This window comes from Sinohyriopsis cumingii, chromosome 19, assembly GCF_028554795.1.
Source record: "Sinohyriopsis cumingii isolate HCF-2022 chromosome 19, ASM2855479v2, whole genome shotgun sequence".
Taxonomy (NCBI): domain Eukaryota; kingdom Metazoa; phylum Mollusca; class Bivalvia; order Unionida; family Unionidae; genus Sinohyriopsis; species Sinohyriopsis cumingii.
Window position 1 is genome coordinate 58710967 of NC_142979.1, and position 24273 is coordinate 58735239.

At 33.1% G+C, this 24273-nt stretch overlaps 1 protein-coding gene across 1 annotated transcript in view; it reads right to left on the reverse strand.

The window, feature by feature from the left end:
* LOC149775776 (anaphase-promoting complex subunit 7-like) overlaps positions 1-24273 on the reverse strand; it is a 67623-nt gene that overhangs the window by 20171 nt on the left and 23179 nt on the right. Inside the window, exons 6-12 of the mRNA XM_089943149.1 lie at positions 18590-18703; positions 14445-14628; positions 12734-12822; positions 10592-10706; positions 10132-10273; positions 3523-3623; positions 748-792 (exon numbers count right to left, since the gene is read on the reverse strand). Coding sequence (XP_089799275.1) covers positions 748-792; positions 3523-3623; positions 10132-10273; positions 10592-10706; positions 12734-12822; positions 14445-14628; positions 18590-18703 — 790 coding nt within the window. The remainder of the gene's footprint in view (positions 1-747; positions 793-3522; positions 3624-10131; positions 10274-10591; positions 10707-12733; positions 12823-14444; positions 14629-18589; positions 18704-24273) is intronic.

Here is a 24273-nt window from a genome sequence, read left to right on the forward strand (position 1 = left end):
ATCACATGCTATATTATATATATACATATTATATCTTATATCACTATATTACATGGTGCATCCTATATATGCAAATCAAACCCAATGTTCAAAATTCTTTGAGTATAGATTTTTGTTTTCATCTTGCAGTATTAAAAATTTTGTGTGTTAAATTGAGTTCATCAGCAAACTATTAAACACAAAGTACATCTTATCAGAATGTGTCTACTTAATGGCTAAAAAAATGCACTTTCAATACAACCCATATTAACAATCTGATAATAATTCAAATTATTTTATTAACAAAGGGATGCCAAAGTTTACATGGTTGTTTTTGAAAATAGGGATTGATTTTACTTTACAAATCTAAAACTGAGTTCCAATGGTCATACTGAGTTCAGGAGCATTTGAATTTCAATTTACCTTTGCACTTGGCTAATGAAATGCGATTCTATATTAAATGCAGTAAGATAAAAAAATTTAAACATACCGGTACTGAGTATTTTTTAGTTTTCATTTAAATTTCTTTAATCTGACACACTTCAGAACATAGCTTTGACATTAAACATAGTATATGAATATTTATGAACAAGAAATTAGAATTTAATTGCTAGATGTTACAACCATCTGAAAAGCACAGCAAAACATTTTACAAAAAAGTTTATGTTTATATTTGCTTCTTTTCTTGAACATTTCTAAAATGGATTGAGATTACTTTGCAAGTCATGTGATAAATAAGCAAAAGAAATGTAAACAAAAGATTCAAACCTTTGCCACAGTTCCTTTGTCTTTTCCGAGCACAGATGCATAAAGCTGAAAGAAAAAAGTAAGAGTCAAAATCCATCTGTTGAAACTTTGCAACTTGTAAATCAGCAGTGTCGTTAACATCTGATGTTGGAGATGGGTTGGAGAAAGTACAAGTGAAGCCTGGAGACTGAGACATTATCATAATTAACAGTTTCCTTCTAAGGCAAATTGGCAAACAATATTACCAGTGTTTCTTTGTCTTGTCCAGAACAAAATTCAGCTTGGTATGGTACCAAGCACATACTTCAGAAAGAGCATTTCTGTTCATGACTGGAAAATTACTGCTGTGCTTAATAATAAACAGCAAATTTATAGACTGAGCTAAATTGATACATATATGTGAGTTATGTCCCTTTACAAACATAAGGAACACTTCAGGTTTTATTCAGTAAAAGGAAAGGCAGCAGACAAATACTAGCAACAATTACCACATGCAACACAGTTTTTGTCTTGCCTGCAACAAATGTTAAAGTTTTCTGCAAAGGGCAATAACACCAATATACACTCCTTAGAATTTCTTCACAATGCATTAGTGGAAAAAGGAATATATCCAGAGATTGCAGGCAAAAAAAATCAAAGATCATGGTCATAGGCATACATATTTAAATTTTAGGTGGGTGGTTAATGGTTCAAGTTTTTGGTTGTTGTTGTTGATTTTTAACAGCATTTTAAGCACTTTAGTAAGTTACATTGCACTAAGGAAATAAGTGCATTTCTGAAGACAAAGAAAAGAGCCATAACCAAGTTTAGTATCATTCAACAAGTAATTTATATCCCAAGATGAACAATGTGATTATTTGAAAAGAACTCGCAGTATTGTGAATTAAATCCCAAACAGTCCTAAAAGTCACAAAACCAAAAGTATATAGTATTCTGAATGAATTCCAAACTTGAACGTGCTGATGTACTAAAATCTCAGAATAGTGCTGATGTGCTAACAGTCTTGCTATAGCATAAATATTTAATCCAAAGTATAACTGAATGAATTCACAATAATCTCAAAATAGTGATTTAGTCCAAAAGTAATAATGAGCACTTTGTAATTCCAATGAATAATTTTAATAAATAAATCCACTGAAATTAAAACTGAACATTAGCTATGTAAAATGTCGTTTACAAATAAAGGCATTAGTCAGGTAGGTCCAATCCCGTACCCTCAAATATAAGCATGTGCTAAAACAACTTGTCAGAAACTTGACTTTAAACAATTTGGTATGGTTTGGTTTGGTCTTTTACAGCACCAAATCATAAGTAGATTATTTAGTGCTGAGGCAACTGGAGTAAAGTGCCTTGCCAAAAGGGTACACAAAAGTAACCAACCCAGACTGATCCAATGGTAGGATTCAAACCCACACTCTTTCAGCCATGAGGCTGGCATGCTAACCAAAAAGCCACCATGACTCCACAGTTGACAAGCTGAGGGCAGATAGTCAAATAACTGTCTCCTCCTTCAGCATTAAGTTGCAGGGCAGATAGTCAAATAACTGTCTCCTAATTTAGTTTCAAGTAGCAGGGCAGATGGTCAAATAACTGTCTCCTCATTCAGCGTTAAGTAGCAGGGCAGATAGTCAAATAACTTTAAGTAGCTTTCACTTGTAATAATATACACTTAAACCTAAAAGACATGACATTTATCTATTGAATCAAGTGATATAAAATAAAGTATCAAGTCAGCTTTATATCCCAAGTCATGACAACCATCCAGCTGATTATGTTTAATGGTTAACAAATAGTTAGGTACAGTGTATCTGGTACAAACTATACCCAAACAGGACACTGAAACTAATTTGGTTTGGTGTTTTATGGCACTTAAAAACATGAAGGCTATATCATTCTAAGGTAAATAGTGGAAAGTGCCTTGCCAGAGGACACACTATGATAGCCAATCCAAGCTGATTCTATAGTGGGAACCAAACCACTTCCTTCTGGACAGAAGCCCAATTCCTTAACCATAAGCCACTGTGACTAACAATGACACCAATACAAGCTATCCAATCAAAGCAATGTGTAATCATTGAAAGCTTAACTCTATTAGGCTTTTATTAGTCTCCATTAGCTACTGTATGCATAAACATTATACTGAAAAAACGGCTCTTGATGACAAAACACTGGCCTCTATTCTAATTATTTTTCAATTTGTTCTTTTAATCATTTTAACTTTTAATGGACAAGAAATAGCCAGTATTCTGCTGTCATACTGATAAACCATCTATCTATCTACTTTGGTATCTATCTACCCACCACTGTGGCAAACAGTCTTCTCTCTTTAGTAGAGGTACGATGATGAAAGATAAAACCCTGAGATTAATATTGTATTTGTACTATATTTTTAAAAATCATTGTTGTTAAAACGTGTTCCAGAAGCCACTATGTGTCCACTTCTAGAAGTCAGATTTTAGTATTAAAAAAAACATCAGGCTTTGGGTAGCCTTTGAGTGACAGCCAGTAGGTACAAGCATAGTTCATGCACCACCAAAAGCATATGTTGTTAAACATCCACTATATGGGTGACCATTTTAGAAGATAATTTTTTTATTTATAATATTGATGTGATCAATTAATATATGTGATGGAGAAAGGTGATGTCTGTCCAAGGGCCTAATTTATGCCTCTAGTTAGCCCAACTTCAATAATTTGTATTTAAAAAAAGCCAGGATGCCTAAGAACAGAAATTCAGAATTTCTGACCCTGTTCTTATGCATTAATGAAAAGTCTAGTTTGACCTGCAAAACCTACTGTGAGAGTCCTGGCACTGCTACCGAGAGTCTTGATGGCCTTCCAGGACCAGGACAAAGCATCACGGTTCCTGTGACTCATCAAATAGCATTCTATTAAACCTGCAACAAACAATATAAAAGTACACATCCATAACATTCTGAAACTACTTACTAAAGTGATACTTCCTTAAACCAGCTCCTCAATTTTCATAAATCTTTCCAAACTTGAGTACATATTCAGTTCACATATTCAGACCATACAAATCACAAATATCTGTGGATGATTTATAATTTTGTTTTCCCTATATAATTACTGTCCAAGAAATCAAATCCATCACCAAAAGTGAGTGGTACTATTTTGGGGGTTATTTTTTAGTATTTGAAAAGTACCAAAGAAGAATCATCCATCTTAATATACTGCCTATATTTAATCCTAAAACTGAATAACTATGTGTGAGTTCTAGGAATTTAACTTTATTCTGAACATAACAAATCATCATAACAGTTTATTTCATATGACAGACTTTCTATCTAATTGTTTTAAATATTAATTACCTATGATGGCTTTAAGTATTAATTATCTATGATGGCTTTAATATTAATTACCTATGATGGCTTTAAACATTAATTGCCTATGATGGCTTTAATGTTAATTATCTATGATGGCTTTAAACATTAATTATCTATGATGGCTTTAATATTAATTAACTATGATCGATTTATAACCATGGAGTTAACTCTCTCTGATCATGTAACAGTCTCATTAAAGTTTTGTCTTCATTTTGACAATTTTTCCATTGTGCTTGTTCTTGTGAACAATCAAGGAGTTTCATTTTTTATCCTTTATGTTTGGCACCACCTTCAAAAAATTATACAGGTGTAATTTTTTATCTTCATATTGCTCACACATATATCCATCTAAATTTGATATATCTATACTATCTATCTAATGCAATGTTGGTCTTGTGTAGATTATATGCCATATTTGGCATAATAACTGCAATCAAAAATACTACATGCTACTACTACTACTCATGACATAATTACTGATATTTCATATATTTTCAACTGCCTTCTTGTCAAAACAATGGATATATTCCAGTAGTATAACTTTAAATTCTATTGCATATTATATTTTTGTCCCATTCATCATAAAATTATGCACAACTACTGAATAATTCTGCTATATGATTAGTATGACTTAAGGCTTCATGTTCTTGTTATTAAATAAAAAAGATAGTGGAAAGACAGTTAATAAAAACTGTAGACATTAATTCACACAGAGGTTCTTAGTAGGCCTGAACATTGTTCTCAAACAAATTATTCTCACACAATCCACTGCACAGAAAGCTACTTTAATCAGTCTTCTCCACTTCACGTCTTCACCTCTGTAAAGACTCTAGGGTCTTAAAACAAATAACAGAAAAGAGCGAAAACAAATAAGTTTAGTTAAATTCAACAAATAATTTTTTTCCTCTAGATTTTAGGGTTTAAAACCAAAGTTCTCCACTTCAGATGATATTATGAAAGCTTGTTGGTTCCACTCAAGATTTCTCAAATATGTGAAATTAAAATACTAGGGACTATACAAATTCTGAAACAAGGTGAATTTAAATTTCAAAAACAAGTTTATGCTTTCTGAATTATTTAAAATTACTCTGTATCCTGTACAAGCACCAAATTTTCTGTTATGACTCTATGGTCTTAAATTATGTAACAGAAAAGAGAAACACCAACAAGTTTAGTAAGATTCAACAAATGATTCATTTCCCTAGAATAAAAAAGAGAAAGTTAAAAAGGAACATACATTATTGGGAATTAAATCCAAAATAGTCCTAAAAGTTATCACAATTCCAAAAGTATCGAGTATTCTGAAAATGAATTCTAGCAGTGTTCCAAACTGAATTCCAATTTTTAATGTGATGTGACAATAGCCTGGAATATTTCTGATGTGCTAACAGTCTTGATGTATCACAATGATATAATCCAAAATGTCCTTGAATGAATTCACAATAATTCAAATAGTGATTTAGTCCAAAAAGTATTAATGAGCAATTTGTAATGCCAATGAATAGCTTAAATAAATAAATAATCTCAAATATTAACTGAAATACAAACTTAAACTGATTCTACTATGACTTATATTAAGATATGGAATGAGTAAATCTGATGTAAACAATTTTATATACTTCTCCACCTGACCTATGTCACAATAATTATTTTCTCAAAATACATTGTCACCATAACAGAATTTTCCATCAAATTTTTGAACAAGGTCAGGTCTATTGGGAAGGTAGGTAGACCATGCTTTTCCAGGAGAAATACCAATGCTTTCCAAGAGAAATACCAATATCTAGAATTTAAATCCAAATAAACATGTTTACCTCCAAGTAATAATAATCTTAAAATATAATCTAAAATCATAGACAATAGGCCAAACTCCTACCCTTAATTATGGACAAAGATCAATTACAGAGTATAAATTAAATATACACAGCATATAATCAAGGACAAAAGTCAACACACAATACAAATTAAATATACATAACACCTCCCCTATAAAGAAAAAGAAAGATTTATACAAAAAAAGCATTTCTTTACATATTAATCAAATATACATAAAGCAATATACTACTTCTATACAAATTATATTATCTTGTACCTTAATGTGCATAATGTCAATATTGTATTCCTGCAACTCCACCTCAATGTCTGCTTATTTTTTTCTTCTTCATTTTGTTAAAGAAAGCAAAGGGAGTGTGATTGATGAATACAATAATCAGACAAGGAGCTGAACTAATATAAATTTCAAAATGTTGCAAAGCCAATACTGTAATCATGTCACACTTGTCAAATGGTAGGAAAACCCAATCAGAAGAAACCTAAGGCTCATCTTAACCATCTAGACAATAGATAAGGATTTCTGATCAGTCTTATCAGATAAGTGATTATTAAAGGTTATGCCAGATTTTGATTTGGAAGTATTCATAAGAGACTGAGACGTATTTTACTGAAAAACTGCTGACAGGAAGATTTATTGACAAATGGAACTTTTTGGGTGAAGGAATAATGATCAGAAGTACAAGCAGCATTTTCTAAAGTTTGAACATTGTGCCCATCAAGGTAAGTAAGGTCTTGACATCACTATGGATGCAATTCTCGAACTCTTCAACTAATATAATTCACATGAGCTGTCTGAGGTTATTGTAATCTTGATCAACCTACTTAGCAGAGAACCACGTACCAAATAATTGTTCCGTTTCCCTTGCAAATTTGACACAGATCTGTCCAGTTTCCTTTGTCAATATGTCTGAAGTACTAACTCATAACCCTTCAAGATACATTCCTTAACCACATCATAATTAGCACTATGCTGTACTCACAGTGAAGTGTAGACTTCATGAGCTTTGCCTGTAAGTACACTTTGTAATAATAAAATCCAATGATCTCATGGTCATTGCAAATTTTTAAGCAATTTTCTCAAAATGAGGAAAATATTGATCTACTTCTTTTTCTTTAAAAGGCAGGTACTAACCTATTATTTCTGGTAATATCAAATCCTGAACTTGCATAAAAAGGGGTGGGGTGGGATGAATGCTTCCTCTTGCTAGTTCGAATTCTTTTAATTTCAATTGCATTTCCCTTTCTTCTTTTTCTCTTTGCATTTGCATTTGCCTCTCATCTGTCTGTTTGTCTCTCCCTTTCTTCTTTCTGCAAATGTATTTGTCTCTCTTCTTCTCCTCCTTTTTCTACAACTGCATGTCTCTCTCTTTCCTCTTTCTTTAAATGCATTTTTCACTCTCTTTCTGATATCAGATTTTCATAATTTCTTTTTTAAGCTGAAGCTTTCTTAACTCTATTTCCTACTGGTGTTTTAATTTCATTTCTTTCAATTTCATTTCTGATCCAGATAGAGACTTACTAATCAAAACCAAACACTTTTGTCCAAAAAGTTCTTTTACACCAAATATTGGTCAAAAATATTTTTTATTTCTTGCTTTCGTAACTAAGCCTTCACTTCAGAAAGATCATATTTTCTGGCATGCTGAAACAATTCATCCTTTTTCAAGACTCAAACCTTCCTGGGTAGAATTTAAAATAAAGTTCTCCACTTTAGATGACATTATGAAAGCTTGTTGGCTTCACTAAAGATTTCTCAAATATGTGAATCAAAGTACCATCTCAATGGAATTTTCCATCAAATTTATAAAACAAGGTCAGGTAGATCATGCTTTTCTGAGAGGAATACCAGTCTTTAATTCAAACCCAAATAATCATGTCTGCCTCAAAGCAATAATGATCTTAAAATATAATCTAAAATCACAGGCAACAATTAGCTAATAGTTGTTGGCAAAATAATGAAAGATTAGTCAGACAGTCACAATTTCTATCCTCAATTAATGGACAAAGGTCAATTACACAATACAAATTAAATATACATAGCATATAATCATAGGCAAAAGCCAAAACATAATGCAAATGAAATATACATAATCTTCCTGTTGCATCTGCCTTTAGATGTGACCAACATATAAAGTGAGCAGTCTCCTCTCCCTGGCTACATCTTGCTGTTACATATATAAACTTTGCATTCCATGAGCAGTTTCCTCAACCTGGTTTCATCTTGCTGTTACCTATATAAGATTTTGTATCCCATGATCAGTCTCCTCAACCTGACTTCAACTTCCTGTTACATATATAAACTTTGTATCTCATGAGCTCCTCAACCTGGTTTCATCTTCCTGTTACCTATATAAACTTTGTATCCCATGATCAGTCTCCTCAACCTGATTTCATCTTCCTGTCACATATATAAACTTTATATCCCACAAGAAGTCTCTTCAACCTGGCTTCATCTTCCTGTTACCTATATAAACTTTGTATCCCATTATCAGTCTCCTCAACCAGGTTTCATCTTCCTGTTACATATATAAACTTTGTATCTCATGATCAATCTTCTCAACCTGGTTTCATCTTCCTGTCACATATATAAACTTTGTATCCCACAAGAAGTCTCTTCAACCTGGCTTCATCTTCTGTTACCTATATAAACTTTGTATCCCATGATCAGTCTCCTCAACCTGGTTTCATCTTCCTGTCACATATATAAACTTTGTATCCCACAAGAAGTCTCTTCAACCTGGCTTCATCTTCCTGTTACCTATATAAACTTTGTATCCCATGATCAGTCTCCTCAACCTGGTTTCATCTTCCTGTTACATATATAAACTTTTGCATACTGTGAGCAATCTCCTCAGCCTTTCTTCGTCTTACTGTTACCAGCATCTGATTCTGTATAGTGCAGGCAGTTGTTTGATGTTCCAAGTATACACTTTATACAAAGCATTAATATAATGTAAATCTTCATTTTTGTGTGTAAAGAAAATATTTTGGGTATAAGTTGGGACACACTTCATGATGCAGAATTGTAGGGAATGGGTAACACAGCAAAAAAGAAGTTACTTCTGATCATTTCTTGACAGACTTCAGAATCAACCTTCATGTTCTAGATTTATACACAGCCTTGTCTTGAAGATGCCAATGCCTTTGGAATAATGACTGATATGTCTTGTATTTCTACAAACATGAGTGGTATAAAAAAACATGTTCAAGCAATCTCAAATCAATTTGAGTGTTTTCAAATTTCATGAAAAATTATTTTGTATTTATATGTACAATGGTTCCAAGATGCATTCATTGCTTTTGGAGATTGCAGCAGATTTTTCCATACAAAAAGCGATCATTATTTATCCATGTATTATCACACTGCGACATTCCCTGCATCTCTATCATTGAGTCATAACCTGTTTTGCAATTAAATGACTTGCCTGATATATGTATTTTATTCATAGAAGTCATCAAAAGCTAACTGAATCAAATATTCCAATTATTGTATCTAATTTGGTTGTCATGATTTCTGACAAATGTAATCTTTGCTTTCATATTAAAACTGGATGCTTTACATAACTTGTTCAATATCAAATCACTATATGAAACATAAGTTTATAAAAAGTTTCCCTTTTTTATCAAGGATATTTTCTTATTATCAAATAAAAATATTATGACAGATGGCAGTAGCACAAGATTCTGCTAGGGAGGACACTCCTATAGGGTTATACCAACTTTCTAACCACTCTTATTGAATACAAAAAGTTTACATTACAAAAGCCTTGAATTATTTTTAGGGTGAATGGAATTCGCAATGTCCGTGTTACCGGGGCAAGGAACAGCATAAGTAAGCTCTCTTTATCTAATTTTCATAATGTTTACATAAATATATTTTTAGATGCAGCAGCAGTTATCATTTGCAATGTCATCTGAAAGCAACAATAATTGCATATTATTTCAACTTGTTTATTTTTAATGTAGTCTTTCAGGACATTTTTTTTTCAGGTACTACAAACTGTATTAACAAAACTATACCTACCTTTACCTATGCATAACATGCATTGCCCTACTGAGGATTTAAAGGGAACAGCACAGACATTGATCTGCCAATACATTCGGCATCAGCAGATTTTGATCTATGCTGTTTCACTGTAAAGTGATTGCAATACATAGGTTAATATACAGTATATTTGTCAACAGTTTCACAACACATTCATGAAGCCGGCAGCAGTATACTCACCTGCATATGCCTCATATCTGTGAGGAGCCACCCTCAGGGCTTCCTGGTAGTGCAGAATTGCCTCTTGTGTCTTTTTGATCTCAAGCAATGCTGTCCCTTTGAGAAGGAATGCCTCAACATTACATGGGTTTATGTTGTTTGCCTAGAAGAATTAAGACAAACAGATAATTTAAAACATAGGTAATATCTATTTACAACAATTATACACAGTATTGTAAGGACTGTTTGGTATGTTTTTGAACTGACTGAATGGCCAAAATTTAACTTCAGTTTAATTAGTTTTGATGTCTGATGAGAAAGATAAAGGAAATACTATATCCTGGTGGCAAAAAAATGAAAAAGCAACAAGAACTATACAATAAAAAAAAATAGCCAGCTCAAATGTTTTAATAGGAACTGGATTTGCCATCTGTTGGTGTTCAAAAGACCTGATTAAAAGCAGAAAAACGTTGCATTTTACCTTTTGTGCAAAGTAGACAGCTCTGACCGACTTTTTGGTAATTAAAGATAAATATCCCATGGCAATCCAGGGCTCTGCAGCATGCTCAGAAACACTCATTAACTGCTGGGCTAACCTAGAGTAGAATTTATAGTAAAATATGTAATAGTCATTTTATTGATTCCTATGGAAATGCATTGTGTGACATGACAATGTTTCTTGTATCATACTGGATATGTCAAGCAATTACTGGGTGCAGTTAAGCATAATGTACGATCTAATAAATTTATTGCTGTGTAATAAGATGTCACAGCAGGCATATCATGATACAACAGTATATAAAAACACATTATGAATTTATGATTCAGTCATCAAAATAATTCAAACATGATATTTCTATGAACGTTTTCATATTCAATCCAATTTTTTGACAAACAATTTTAAGAAAAGTTATCATTAAACCAAAAGGGCAATACAGTAAGTAAATTAGTGTTTGTACTGCTGGATATTATTATATTACAATCACACACTGTATTATTTTGGTGATGACAACATTATTCAACAACATAAACACTATTATGTACAAATATTGTGAACCTTGCCCTGGTTATAGATCAACCAACTGCCTGAAAACTGTTAACCACTGGTCATGCACATTATATAAAAACTCCTAGTTTCTCCCTTAAAAATATCTCCATGTAAGAGTTAACAGGAGTGTTTAACCTACAGTGAAACAGTGAATATAGCACAAATCTATGATTAATAGGACTAATCTTATCCTGGAATGGTAAAGACTGTAAATGTAATACCTGCAAATAATACTCCCCACTCTCCTACCATGATGACAGGAACTAATATCTGTGTAAACATTTTGGTTATCTGTCCTTGTCTTAAGTTCTATTAAGTCCCCCTACTTTTACTCTGCATGCTTTTAAAGTAATGCATATTCTGTATCTCTGCATGATTTTAAAGTAATGCATATTCTGTATCTCTGCATGATTTTAAAGTAATGTATATTCTGTATCTCAGCATGCTTTTAAATTAATGCATATTCTGTATCTCAGCATGCTTTTAAAGTAATGCATATTCTGTATCTCAGCATGCTTTTAAAGTAATGCATATTCTGCACATCTGCATGATTTTAAAGTAATGCATATTCTGTATCTCAGCATGCTTTTAAAGTAATGCATATTCTGTATCTCAGCATGCTTTTAAAGTAATGCATATTCTGCATCTCAGCATGCTTTTAAAGTAATGCATATTCTGTATCTCGGCATGCTTTTAAAGTAATGCATATTCTGTATCTCAGCATGCTTTTAAAGTAATGCATATTCTGCATCTCAGCATGCTTTTAAAGTAATGCATATTCTGTATCTCAGCATGCTTTTAGTCCTAAATTGGTGCACTTGTGTTTAATTTAAATTTTGATTCTTTTTACCTATAATGTTTAGCAACATAGCTTTTTCTTCTTCACCCTTCAATTTATCCAAACCTATGGTTTTAATTTACCTAAACAATAAATCTGGTTTTAATTACTGCCTTTTAAAATGATTTGCTTCCTTATATTTAAATTTATGTGCTATGTGTTTTGTCCAATTGTATATATGCATTATGTTGTGTTGGTATTTCTTGAAAATCAAGTTTGATTTAATGTCTTTGTTTTTTCTGTCACGTCATTAAAATGCTCATTGGAACTTAGGCCAAATTTAAATCATGCCAACATTAAATAAATCTTTTTTTATCTTAAGGTATCAAAGGCACCTCCATACAACTTACTTGCCATGCTTGATAAGTTTGGTTGCAATATCTGGAACAGTTTAAGAGTTATGTTCTAGAAATGAAAATGTTTGGGCAAGCTGAGGGACTCGGCAGCAGCTAGATAACCCCATCCTCCATCTTACATATGAGGTACAGGGTGGAGGAATGGAAAACTTTACAATGTGGGCCACCTGGGTTTATCTGAGGGGATATACTTATACCTAAACATCCAGCCATGCTTCCCTCAAGTCTCAGCAAACACAACTGTCCTGATATTATTGCAGCTGTCTCAAAACCCACAATAAGAGTATTCATCAGTCAATTGGAATTTAAAACATACATCATGTGAGAGTGAGGTTGAGGAGATTGGCAGATCTTAGTTATCCATCAATCTGTACTACTGACCTCTGTAATTCTTGAACTTTCTTATCTTTGTACAGGAGAAAGGCATACATGTCCATATTGCTTAGATGAAGTGGATCCCTGGCATGGGCCTGAAACAAAACCAGATCTTATCTTTGTACAGGAATGAACTACAACAGCATTTGATTCAACACACACATTTAGTTATAGCATGTCTACATCACAGTGTCACCGCATGTACATTGAAGATTTTGACTTGCACTAAAAGAAGTACATCCCTTGGATTTGAATTATAGGCAAAACTGTGCCAAACTTAAATAATAACTACAAAATACAATAAAGGAATTTCAGAAATAATGCTTTGAAAATAACTGTAATACCTTAAACTCTCAGAGTTATTGCTGATGTAATTGGCCGGTTTACTTGGTTACGCCAACTGTACTACTCAACCGAGCAAATGTTCATACCTTAATTGATTGACAATGATATTGATGTCACTGGTTAGTCAGTCCAATATAACTTTGGGGGGCCAAATCATTTAGTAACACTATCTTAGTAACACTATCAGGCAGGGCATCTCATACTGCTCAACCCACTTTAGATTTTGCAACAGTTAATTAATGTGGAGTAATGTTGAAGAACAAACGCTTACTGGCATTGCTGCCAGACAAATATCAGCTTCATGGATCAAACAATTACCTGGTCTCCTGTCAGAAAACAAAAGACAAATCTGCCAATTATAAACAAAAGGAAACACCAAGACAACCAGCTGTCCAAAAACAAGGTTGAATGAATACTGTGCTGAGAGTTATGAATTTGTGTTACAGTAAGCCAAAACACAAAACTATAATGTATCAATGATGATCAGTTATGTGAATATACTGTATACTAGTTATGTGACTTGTATAATTCAAGATGTGTCATATCATATGATTTACATTATGTTGATGGGTCGTTTATATCTCTAAAAAATGTTACTCTTGAACACATTGATCAAAATAAATAAAACAGCAAAATGGCGTCTTTTTAAAAAGTGATTTGAAAGAATGAGATTTGGTAAAAACAATGAATAAAGCAGAAATTTGCATCTAGCATTTTGGGGGAATAAATATGGATATACAATTTAGCACTGTATAAGTACTGATCTGTACACTATATTATAGTACCAGTCAACCAGTAAACTCTAAGCTCCCTGTGAATTACTTAAGTTTTTATTTTATTTTTATTTTATTTCATGATGGAAAAATTGGAAAATATGTACATGCAAAATAATAACAAATACAATCATAGGAGTTTATAACTGTTTCTTGACATAGTAAATAAACATGAGCTGGTCATTGTCATATACAGTATGGTGATCTTGTCAATTTTGTCTAGACATTTTTTTTTTCATCTATAAGTGTTTGCACACTAAATATGCTATAATTTTTAAATGCACATAAATCTCAGGACACGAAGAAAAAAATTTTTTTTATTTAGTCACAAGACTTAGAGTCATTTTGGCATATGCAGTAATGGAAATTTTAGAGGGGCAAAAGTTTCAATTAAGTTCATTCTCATATTGAGAAGTTTTATCAAAATGTGGCCATGGATCCATACATTTCATTGTTATTTTACCACAATCTTAACAACTTTGTAAGTAGATTAGGATGATTTCAATTCCAATTGTTTTAAAAAGTCTGCCAACCAAAAAACATATTCTATATATCTCTTTATCTACTAGCACAAAAAATCCTGTTATTATTAAACCTACCCTCTGGAATGCAATGAGAGCCTGATTGTACTGTCCTTCCAGGAAGTGGGTTTGGGCCAAACCAGCCAGGAGGTAGATATTGTCCTTGAGGTATGTCTTTGTATCCAGGAGTTTGAAGGTGTAGATAGTGTGGTTGTACTCATGTGAGGCAAGGAATGCATAGCCACGAATCCAGTTTGACAACCTTTCAAGGAATAATACATTTAAATTTTATTCAATACATTATTCAACAGATTTAAAACTTCATTTTAGGTAAGAAGGGAAGCTTTAAGTTATAAGCATATAATTTTAATTCATATTTCTCTTTAACAAGAGAAAAACATAAAAAATAGACATATTTTCATAGACCTCAATAAGAAAAATTAACCTCGAATGTGAAATAGACATATTTACATAGACCTCAATAAGAAAAATTAACCTCTAATGTGAAATAGACATATTTACATAGACCTCATTAAGAAAAATTAACCTCTAATGTGAAATAGACATATTTACATAGACCTCATTAAGAAAAATTAACCTTGAATGTGAAATAGACATATTTACATAGACCTCAATAAGAAAAATTAACCTCGAATGTGAAATAGACATATTTACATAGACCTCATTAAGAAAAATTAACCTCTAATGTGAAATAGACATATTTTCATAGACCTCAATAAGAAAAATTAACCTCGAATGTAAAACAGACATATTTATATAGACCTCAAAAAGAAAAATTAACCTCGAATGTGAAATAGACATATTTACATAGACCTCATTAAGAAAAATTAACCTCGAATGTGAAATAGACATATTTACATAGACCTCAAAAAGAAAAATTAACCTCAAATGTGAAATAGACATATTTAAATAGACTTCAAAAAGAAAAATTAACCACTAATGTGAAACAGACATATTTACATAGACCTCAAAAAGAAAAATTAACCTCAAATGTGAAACCGATATACACCTTTAAAAGAATTTATGTTGGGCCAAATTTACATTTGTTGAAAAATGTCAAAACAATGTGTTAACATTCATATGTAAAAAAAAATACAGTCTTTGTCCTATTATTCTGGTCAAATTAAGGTTATGGACAACCATATTTTTAAATGAATAAATTTTTAAATGCAGCCTAAGCTTTGGGCAGTCATGGTCATTCATTTTATTTTTATTTTTTATTTTTGGACACATTAAATAAAATCAGTTCTTATTTGTAAGAAAGAAAAAGGTAAAATTTAATGCAACACCCAGTATGTATTTGAAAAATAAAAACCAGGATGATAAATGCTACCTATCAATGAAAACCAGGATGATAAATGCTACCTATCAATGAAAACCAGGATGATAAATGCTACATGAAAACCAGGATGATAAATGCTACCTATCAATGAAAACCAGGATGATAAATGCTACCTATCAATAAAAACCAGGATGATAAATGCTACCTATCAATGAAAACCAGGATGATAAATGCTACATGAAAACCAGGATGATAAATGCTACCTATCAATGAAAACCAGGATGATAAATGCTACCTATCAATGAAAACCAGGATGATAAATGCTACCAATCAATAAAAACCAGGATGATAAATGCTACCTATCAATGAAAACCAGGATGATAAATGCTACATGAAAACCAGGATGATAAATGCTACCTATCAATGAAAACCAGGATGATAAATGCTACCTATCAATGAAAACCAGGATGATAAATGCTACCTATCAATGAAAACCAGGATGCTACCTAACAAAATGAATAGTTGCCATGATAATAAAACACAGTTTTAAATCTGGCAAACAAATTTTAAAAAATTATGATTTCCAAAGATTTATCATATATTGTTATTATTTTGTAAGTTAACAAAATATTGATAGGTAGGATAAAAGGGAAATCTCTATCAGTTATGGAAAGAATTTCCATTTGAAAACAACTGCTTCCCTGGGATAATACAATAACTGCTAAAATGAAATCAGAAATTGACAAAACAGGCATTCATTTAAGCAGTGTCGCTACTCTTTATCATGCTCAATGTAAAAAGGTGCACACCAAAAAATGTATTGCTCCTTTATTTTCTTGTTACCTATATAAACTTTGTATCCCATAAGCAGTCTCCTCAACCTGGCTTCATCTTCCTGTTACATATATAAACTTTGTATCTGACATGTGCCTGACATTTATAATTTGTTAACTGCAATAAAATTGGTCCATATATGGCTTACCTGTGCAAATATAATTTGATCCAGTCTAATATCACTGCCATTAAAAGCTGTTCCTCTTTTCATTTAAGCAACAGAAAAAGAGCTACAGACCACAATAATCAAACATGTTTAATATTCACCCTGCTGAATACCAACCAACCCACTGATTCAGATGTTGGCATTAAGTTTTAATTGTAATAATAGCTCATGGTAACAGCACTCACATCTCATATTAACACAGTGTACTGCTTGATCAATTGTCCATTACAAGCACTGATTTATTACAGTCTGTATGAAAATATCCCTTGTACCTCATTTTAACAGTGTACTACTTTATCAATGGTCCATTACAAGCACTGACTTATTACAGTCTGTATGAAAATATCCTGTGTACCTCATTTTAACAGTATACTACTTTATCAAAGGTCCATTACAAGCACTGATTTATTAGTCTGTATGAAAATATCCCTTGTACCTCATTTTAACAGTACACTACTTTATCAAAGGTCCATTACAAGCACTGATTTATTAGTCTGTATGAAAATATCCCTTGTACCTCATTCTAACAGTATACTACTTTATCAATTGTCCATTACAAGCACTGATTTATTAATCTGTATGAAAATATCCTGTGTACCTCATTTTAACAGTGTACTACTTTATCAATGGTCCATTACAGGCACTGACTTATTACAGTCTGTATGAAAATATCCTGTGTACCTCATTTTAACAGTATACTACTTTATCAATTGTCCATTACAAGCACTGATTTATTAGTCTGTATGAAAATATCCCCTGTACCTCATTTTAACAGTGTACTACTTTATCAGTGGTCCATTACAAGCACTGATTTATTACAGTCTGTATGAAAATATCTCTTGTACCTCATTTTAACAGTATACTACTTTATCAAAGGTCCATTACAATCACTGATTTATTAGTCTGTATGAAAATATCCCCTGTACCTCATTTTAACAGTATACTACTTTATCAAAGGTCCATTACAATCACTGATTTATTAGTCTGTATGAAAATATCCCTTGCACCTCATTTTAACAGTATACTGCTTTATCAAAGGTCCATTACAATCACTGATTTATTAGTCTGTATGAAAATATCCCTTGTACCTCATTTTAACAGTGTACTACTTTATCAAAGGTCCATTACAATCACTGATTTATTAGTCTGTATGAAAATATCCTGTGTACCTCATTTTAACAGTATACTACTTTATCAATTGTCCATTACAAGCACTGATTTATTAGTCTGTATGAAAATATCCTGTGTACCTCATTTTAACAGTGTACTACTTTATCAAAGGTCCATTACAATCACTGATTTATTACAGTCTGTATGAAAATATCCCTTGTACCTCATTTTAACAGTATACTACTTTATCAATTGTCCATTACAAGCACTGATTTATTAGTCTGTATGAAAATATCCTGTGTACCTCATTTTAACAGTATACTACTTTATCAAAGGTCCATTACAATCACTGATTTATTAGTCTGTATGAAAATATCCCTTGTACCTCATTTTAACAGTGTACTACTTTATCAAAGGTCCATTACAATCACTGATTTATTAGTCTGTATGAAAATATCCTGTGTACCTCATTTTAATAGTGTACTACTTTATCAATGGTCCATAACAAGCAGTGATTGGTTATAGTCTGTATGAAAATATCCCCGACACAACACAGCAGTCTAAGCTGATTTAACATTATTCTATTTATTATATACAGTCTGTATGAAAATATCCCCGACACAACACAGCAGTCTAAGCTGATTTAACATTATTCTATTTATTATATACACAATTTCAAGAAATAAAAAAAAGGCAAAGCTGGGCATCTTTTATTGGGGGGGGGAGGGGAAAATCTGAGATTTACATACAGAGTGGTGTGTCCTATACAATTATCCTTCCAAAAAAAATATATCTAATGAAAAGACTTACCAATCACAAATTGTTCCATGTGGCATACCACTCATCACTAATGAAACAACATCAGTGCCCTTCTGACCCAGAGACAACAGGCCATGAACAGCTTCAAGGGCTAGTGGACACTCCCTACAAGAATACATTCCAAAATATAGTGTCATATTTTGAATTATCATCAAATATATCACTTGGACTGTTCTTTGTACATAAGATGAGATATCTTTTTTAGTAAAATTCAATACTGTGGTTTACTTTTAAAATAGTAAACCATTAATTTCTAGCATTTTTATCACTTACTACCATTTTTAATGTGACAACCTTAGTCTATGTTACTCTTTTTGAAATAAAACTGGTTAATTGATGTTTAACACAAATTAGTATTACTAAAGTACACTCAATAAAAAGTGCTTGATAGTCATTACAAGAATTTACAATAACAATTAGTAGTCATCATTGTTAGGTTACACAAAGTTACACTGTAGCCATTTTTTAAAATTATTAACTGAAAGTCTGTGACACAGAAAAATGGCAGCTGATTACCAAGGTAAACCTAACAGACTGTCCTACTAAATCCAACACCTAGAACAGAAAATGATAAAATATGTATTTAATATATCTTTTGTTTTATTATTGAAATATATAGAGGATATTTGCTTGAAACGAGTGAATAACGAATATATTTCATTGAGTGGATGAAAAACTCAGCATTTTCATGAAAATACTAGATTTTTTCACCCACGAGATGAAATATATCCGTTATTCACTCGTTTCAAGCAAATATTCTTTTTATTTTATGCTCACATACGTTGGCTACCTAAAGTTTGTGACACAGTGAATTAGCAGATTTCTGACGGTAATGTCAGCTGTTTACCGTACATGTTTTGCTGTGCTATGTGTACCTGCGCACAAAATTAGTTTCACATCAGATTGATAAAACTTAACTGATATTTCCAGAATAACAAATTACAAGTTTCAAGGATAACAGACAGGGATTATTAATAAGAAAACAACCACAAGTAATTCATCAATGTATAATTGTTTTTCACTGACTGACAATCAAAGGGACGTAAGTATGTTCTGACCCAAAAAAGTAGTTCCTGTAGTGAAAAAATATTGTTATTTTTCACTACAGTGAAATATCAATATTTTTTTAATTAGAAAATCAAGTAATTCACTGCTTAGCATAAAATAAAACCAGACACAAGAACTTATTACAGAAAATAATGGTTTTGGCTAATAAAAATTGTACTTTAAAAGCATCTGAATTTACTTAAAACTGTTACGTTATTCTGACAGCTATGATTGTTCTAATTAACTTGTTTTTAAAAAAAGAACTAACCAGCTTTCTATTGTGCAACTTTCTCATCAGGTATTATCATTTCTACTACTAGAATATACAGATTGTAATAGGTTAGTCTGATTTAAGTGAGTGAAATGGTGCAACAAAAACAAACTTCAATCAAACAAGGATATATGGTACATTCACATTAAAGTAACCAGGATTTCCTTGCCTCAGTGTCAACACCCAAGATTCTGTAACACCAGTATATGCCAGTTTTTACCAAGAAATTAGTCCCTGCACCAGAAAAAATGAGTACATCAGTATTAATGTACCAACAAACTGTAAAATGTGTTTACATCTTATAAAAGAATATTGCCTGAACATCAAAGTCCGCCAGAAGCTGATCTATTCTTTTCATGCAGCTTTAGCTCCATATAAATGACTTTGATCAGTGACTGGCAATATCACGGCACCAGGAGAAGAGTCAGCTTATCTCGTTGATGAATTCAGGTGGTGTGATGTTATATAGATATATGGTACAAGTCTGCCTCCCTAATCTGTTAAAATGGACAACTTGCACTTGCATTCAAATTACTAGAATATAGTATTGGCTTGCTGCTGCAAGTGAGGAAGCCTAATAGCTAGTATCATCATGTGACCTGTCAAGGCAATGTCTGAAGCCATCAAAGAGATAAGCCAACTCTCCTTCCAGTGCTACAGTGTGTGACTAAAATGCAAAACAACAGAAATTAAAGCACCCTTATTTCTGCTTCATAAATGTTAATCCTAACTTTTATATTTTTTTTCATTCAAAACAAATAACAATGTTGTTTGTTGAGGGAGTGGCTTGGTTTGGAATTTGCTGCTTTCTATTTATCAATGATTGTAAGTTGATTGATCTATAAACCATGCTGATATTGAAGGCTTTCACTCAAAACAAGACACTAAAATTAAACATTTTATTTGGTAATTGTAACCCAAGAGTTTGCTTCTTTATGAAACATCAATAAGCTGTTATGGTAAGGGTTGTCAGTCAATATGTGAAAATTATCCTTAGGAAACCAAATTTTTCTAGTAAAATATGATTCTTCTATAACACTTTCCCAATCATAATACCATAGGAGAATTACTACTACCTTGCAAATCAATCCCTCCCAGGCTATAAAACGTTTTAGCAAAAAAGCTCAAATTTATCTGCCTACCCTGGTGACAGAATGATCTCCCCATACCTTTCAGCTAAAAGCTCAAATTTATCTGCCCACCTAGGTGACAGAATGATCTCCCCTTGATAATGGGATGGGCACCAAATCCCATGAAATCATTAGTTACTACTGGAGTGGAAGGCATTCTCTCTATATGGATGTAATTGTGGGGAGGCTGAGAGGGTGTATTTGTAATATGTGTGAAAGTATTACTAAAGAAATATATTTAACTAAAAAAAATTGGTTTATTCTTCAAATACTTTACCCAATCATAATACCTTAGGAGAATAGGTAAGAGGTGAGGGAGATATATCCCCTTACCCAGAAGAGACCAACTCTGGTCCCCTAAGGTATGCGAGACTGCTTCTAGACAACCTGACTGGAAAATAGACTCCATATGTCTGGGAACGGCTTCAAAAAGAGCAACATTTTCCCTTCCATAAATCAAGAAGAAGCCATGAAGCCATCTCTTTATGAAGCTGTCGAGCAACCTGGATAGGTAACCTTTTGTACCAAGAGTGAAATTCAAACTAGACTGAGTTCAGCCTTTTAGAGTGAAAGATCTCTGTTAAAAAGTGGCGAACAGTACTCGGATCTCCATCCCTTGGCATGGATAATAACAGTTAGAGAACAGTTTTGCTCATATAAAATGCCCATGGTGACTGTCCTAACTTTTCAAGTCGAAATACAAAGCAATTCATAAGTGTGGGGTTAATTCCAATATACAGAACAGATAGCCCACTTTATCCAGGATGAAAGTGTCCATGTTGATATATCGTCTTTCCCCTCTTTTGCTGGCAAAGATTAAGTGTGACCTCCCTCAACACAATGGCTCAGTCTTCCTTAAGTACCACTTCAGAGCTTGCACTGTGTCCTGTAGACAACCATGAGATGAAGTGTCCAGAGTAGACAGGAATTATTATGAATATCTGATTATCCATGAACAGTAGCCTGTTCTAGACAATGAGCGCCGGGGGGGGGGGGGGGGGCGGGGTCATGAATGATATTGATCCATCTTGTTGAAACTGCATGTAGGAAAGGCATTTACTAATTCTGCTGGCCATTCACCAATGTGGTGAGAAGGCCGGACTTGTATGAGAGGTGAACTAATTAAATTCTTGAAAGCAGTTCAAATGGTGTCTTTTTCAGCCAGGTAAATACCCACAATGACTTTTACTTGAGCAAGAATCTAGTATCATTGGACAGGTGAAATCCAAATGAACAGAAGATAGATAAGTTCTCCGGTTCAGAGATAAAGATGCCAGTGGGTATCCAGGTACTCTGGTACCCATCCATTGATAATAACCGAAGTAATAAAATGAGCCATAGGGTACCCATTTATACAAATTTTCTGTAAAGGCAGCACTCACTTTGTTTTCAAGATGACAATCCTTTTGACTGAGCTGCAAACACCTCTAGTAGTAGTTTTTCAGTGCGAAGCAGAGGTCTGCCTCTTCCAGTAAATATTTGACCTTAATCCCATGCAACAACTTTTTGATGGAGCTGCAAGTGTGGTACAGTGGCAAGTAACAGAGGGTGGTTATTTGATCACACCGCACAAGTGACATGTGTTCAGTTGCAACCTTAAATATATTTCACAAATTGTAAAAGTGTTACTTACAAAGCTCAAACTCAATCTCTAAATAAGCATGCATATATAACAAGGAGGACAAGTAAAGGGAGTCAGATGATATTTACGATGACTTGACCATGATGGAATGCTGTTTGAGATAAGTCACCACAAAGAAGTTGTCAGATATAATGAAAACTCCATTCCCATGTTCTCCAGCCAGCACTGAAAAGCTTTCAAAACAATTTTCATCTTAAGAATTATGATATGTAAATAATGATCCTGAGTGGGCCACACTCCTCAGGCATCCTGAAATGGTAGGAGACTTGCTTCCCCAGTCCTCTGTATTCGCATCCATACATACTGCAATTGCCAGAGGTTGTACTTGCAGAGTCCAGAGTGGTTGCATCCTTTGGGATGCAACCTCATACTGTGCTGATTGTTAAAGTTGGTCCAGTGGTCAAAGGTTCAGCTTCCATTTGGACCAGAGAATCATTGTGATGGTAGCCCAAAAAAGCTACCTAGGATTAAGACATCCAATGCTGCATTGGGGTAATACCAGCAGGAGAATGAGAAGGAGGGTAACAGATGAAATCATGTTTTGCTCCAAAACATAATTAGATGAAACTTGACAAGTTCATTTGTTTGGTGGCTGATGCTGTATGGTTGATTGTGACCTTGACCATTGTGAACAGAGTTATATGGCTGAGTCCGGTCATGAAGGAACATGGCTATATTGGCTGACATGGCAGTGTCCAGTTCTTGCGAGTGCGATGGGGTATGGTATATTGATCCACATAGCTGGTCAGTAATTCTGATATGTGAGACTGTAACTGTCACTGTTGTTGTTCTGTATTTCACTACCCAGTAAATGAAATGGTTTCAAACCCTTGCATGCAAATCAATGATTATCCATCCCTCAAGGTACACTTCTGCACCTTCCCATCATAACTCATAGAATTATTGCTCACTGACTTCTGTTCATAATATGCAAGTCTGACATGTATTCAAGGAATGACAATTAGATAAAACTACACATGCAGAGCGGTTGTCAGACTGGTCTTGTCCATGGTCTAAATCTGTAAGACAAATAGAGCAGACAATATAGACAATATATAAATGTGATGTAGCACTCATCCTGTTTATGAACTTAGAAGTGTCTGTGCTGAGTTACACACTATGATAAATACCTGTAAAATGGTGCATATGACCTGTAGAGACAGAGAATTCTAGTGCCGCTATTAATATAATCTAAGTGGATGCTAAATAATCAAATTTAGTAATAGGTTACCTGTATGAAGGCCAATTTTTGAATGCCTATACTGGCAAAATCAATGAAACATTAACTTTAAACAGATACATAAATACATGTACAAACTGGATGCCAAATAACCAATTATAATAATAAGTTGTCAGTAGGAAGACCAATTTTTACTGCCTAAACAGGTAAAATCACTGAAGTGTCACTTATAGCAACGTATGAGCTGGAGACAATGAAAAACTTACTGTACGTATCCAACCATGGCGGAGGCTATATATTAATATAAGAGGTTTAAAAAGTATACACATAAAAAAAGACACTGAAGCATCATTAGTGATACTTATGACGTGGATGCTATAATACCCCTTATAAGACCTGTAGGAA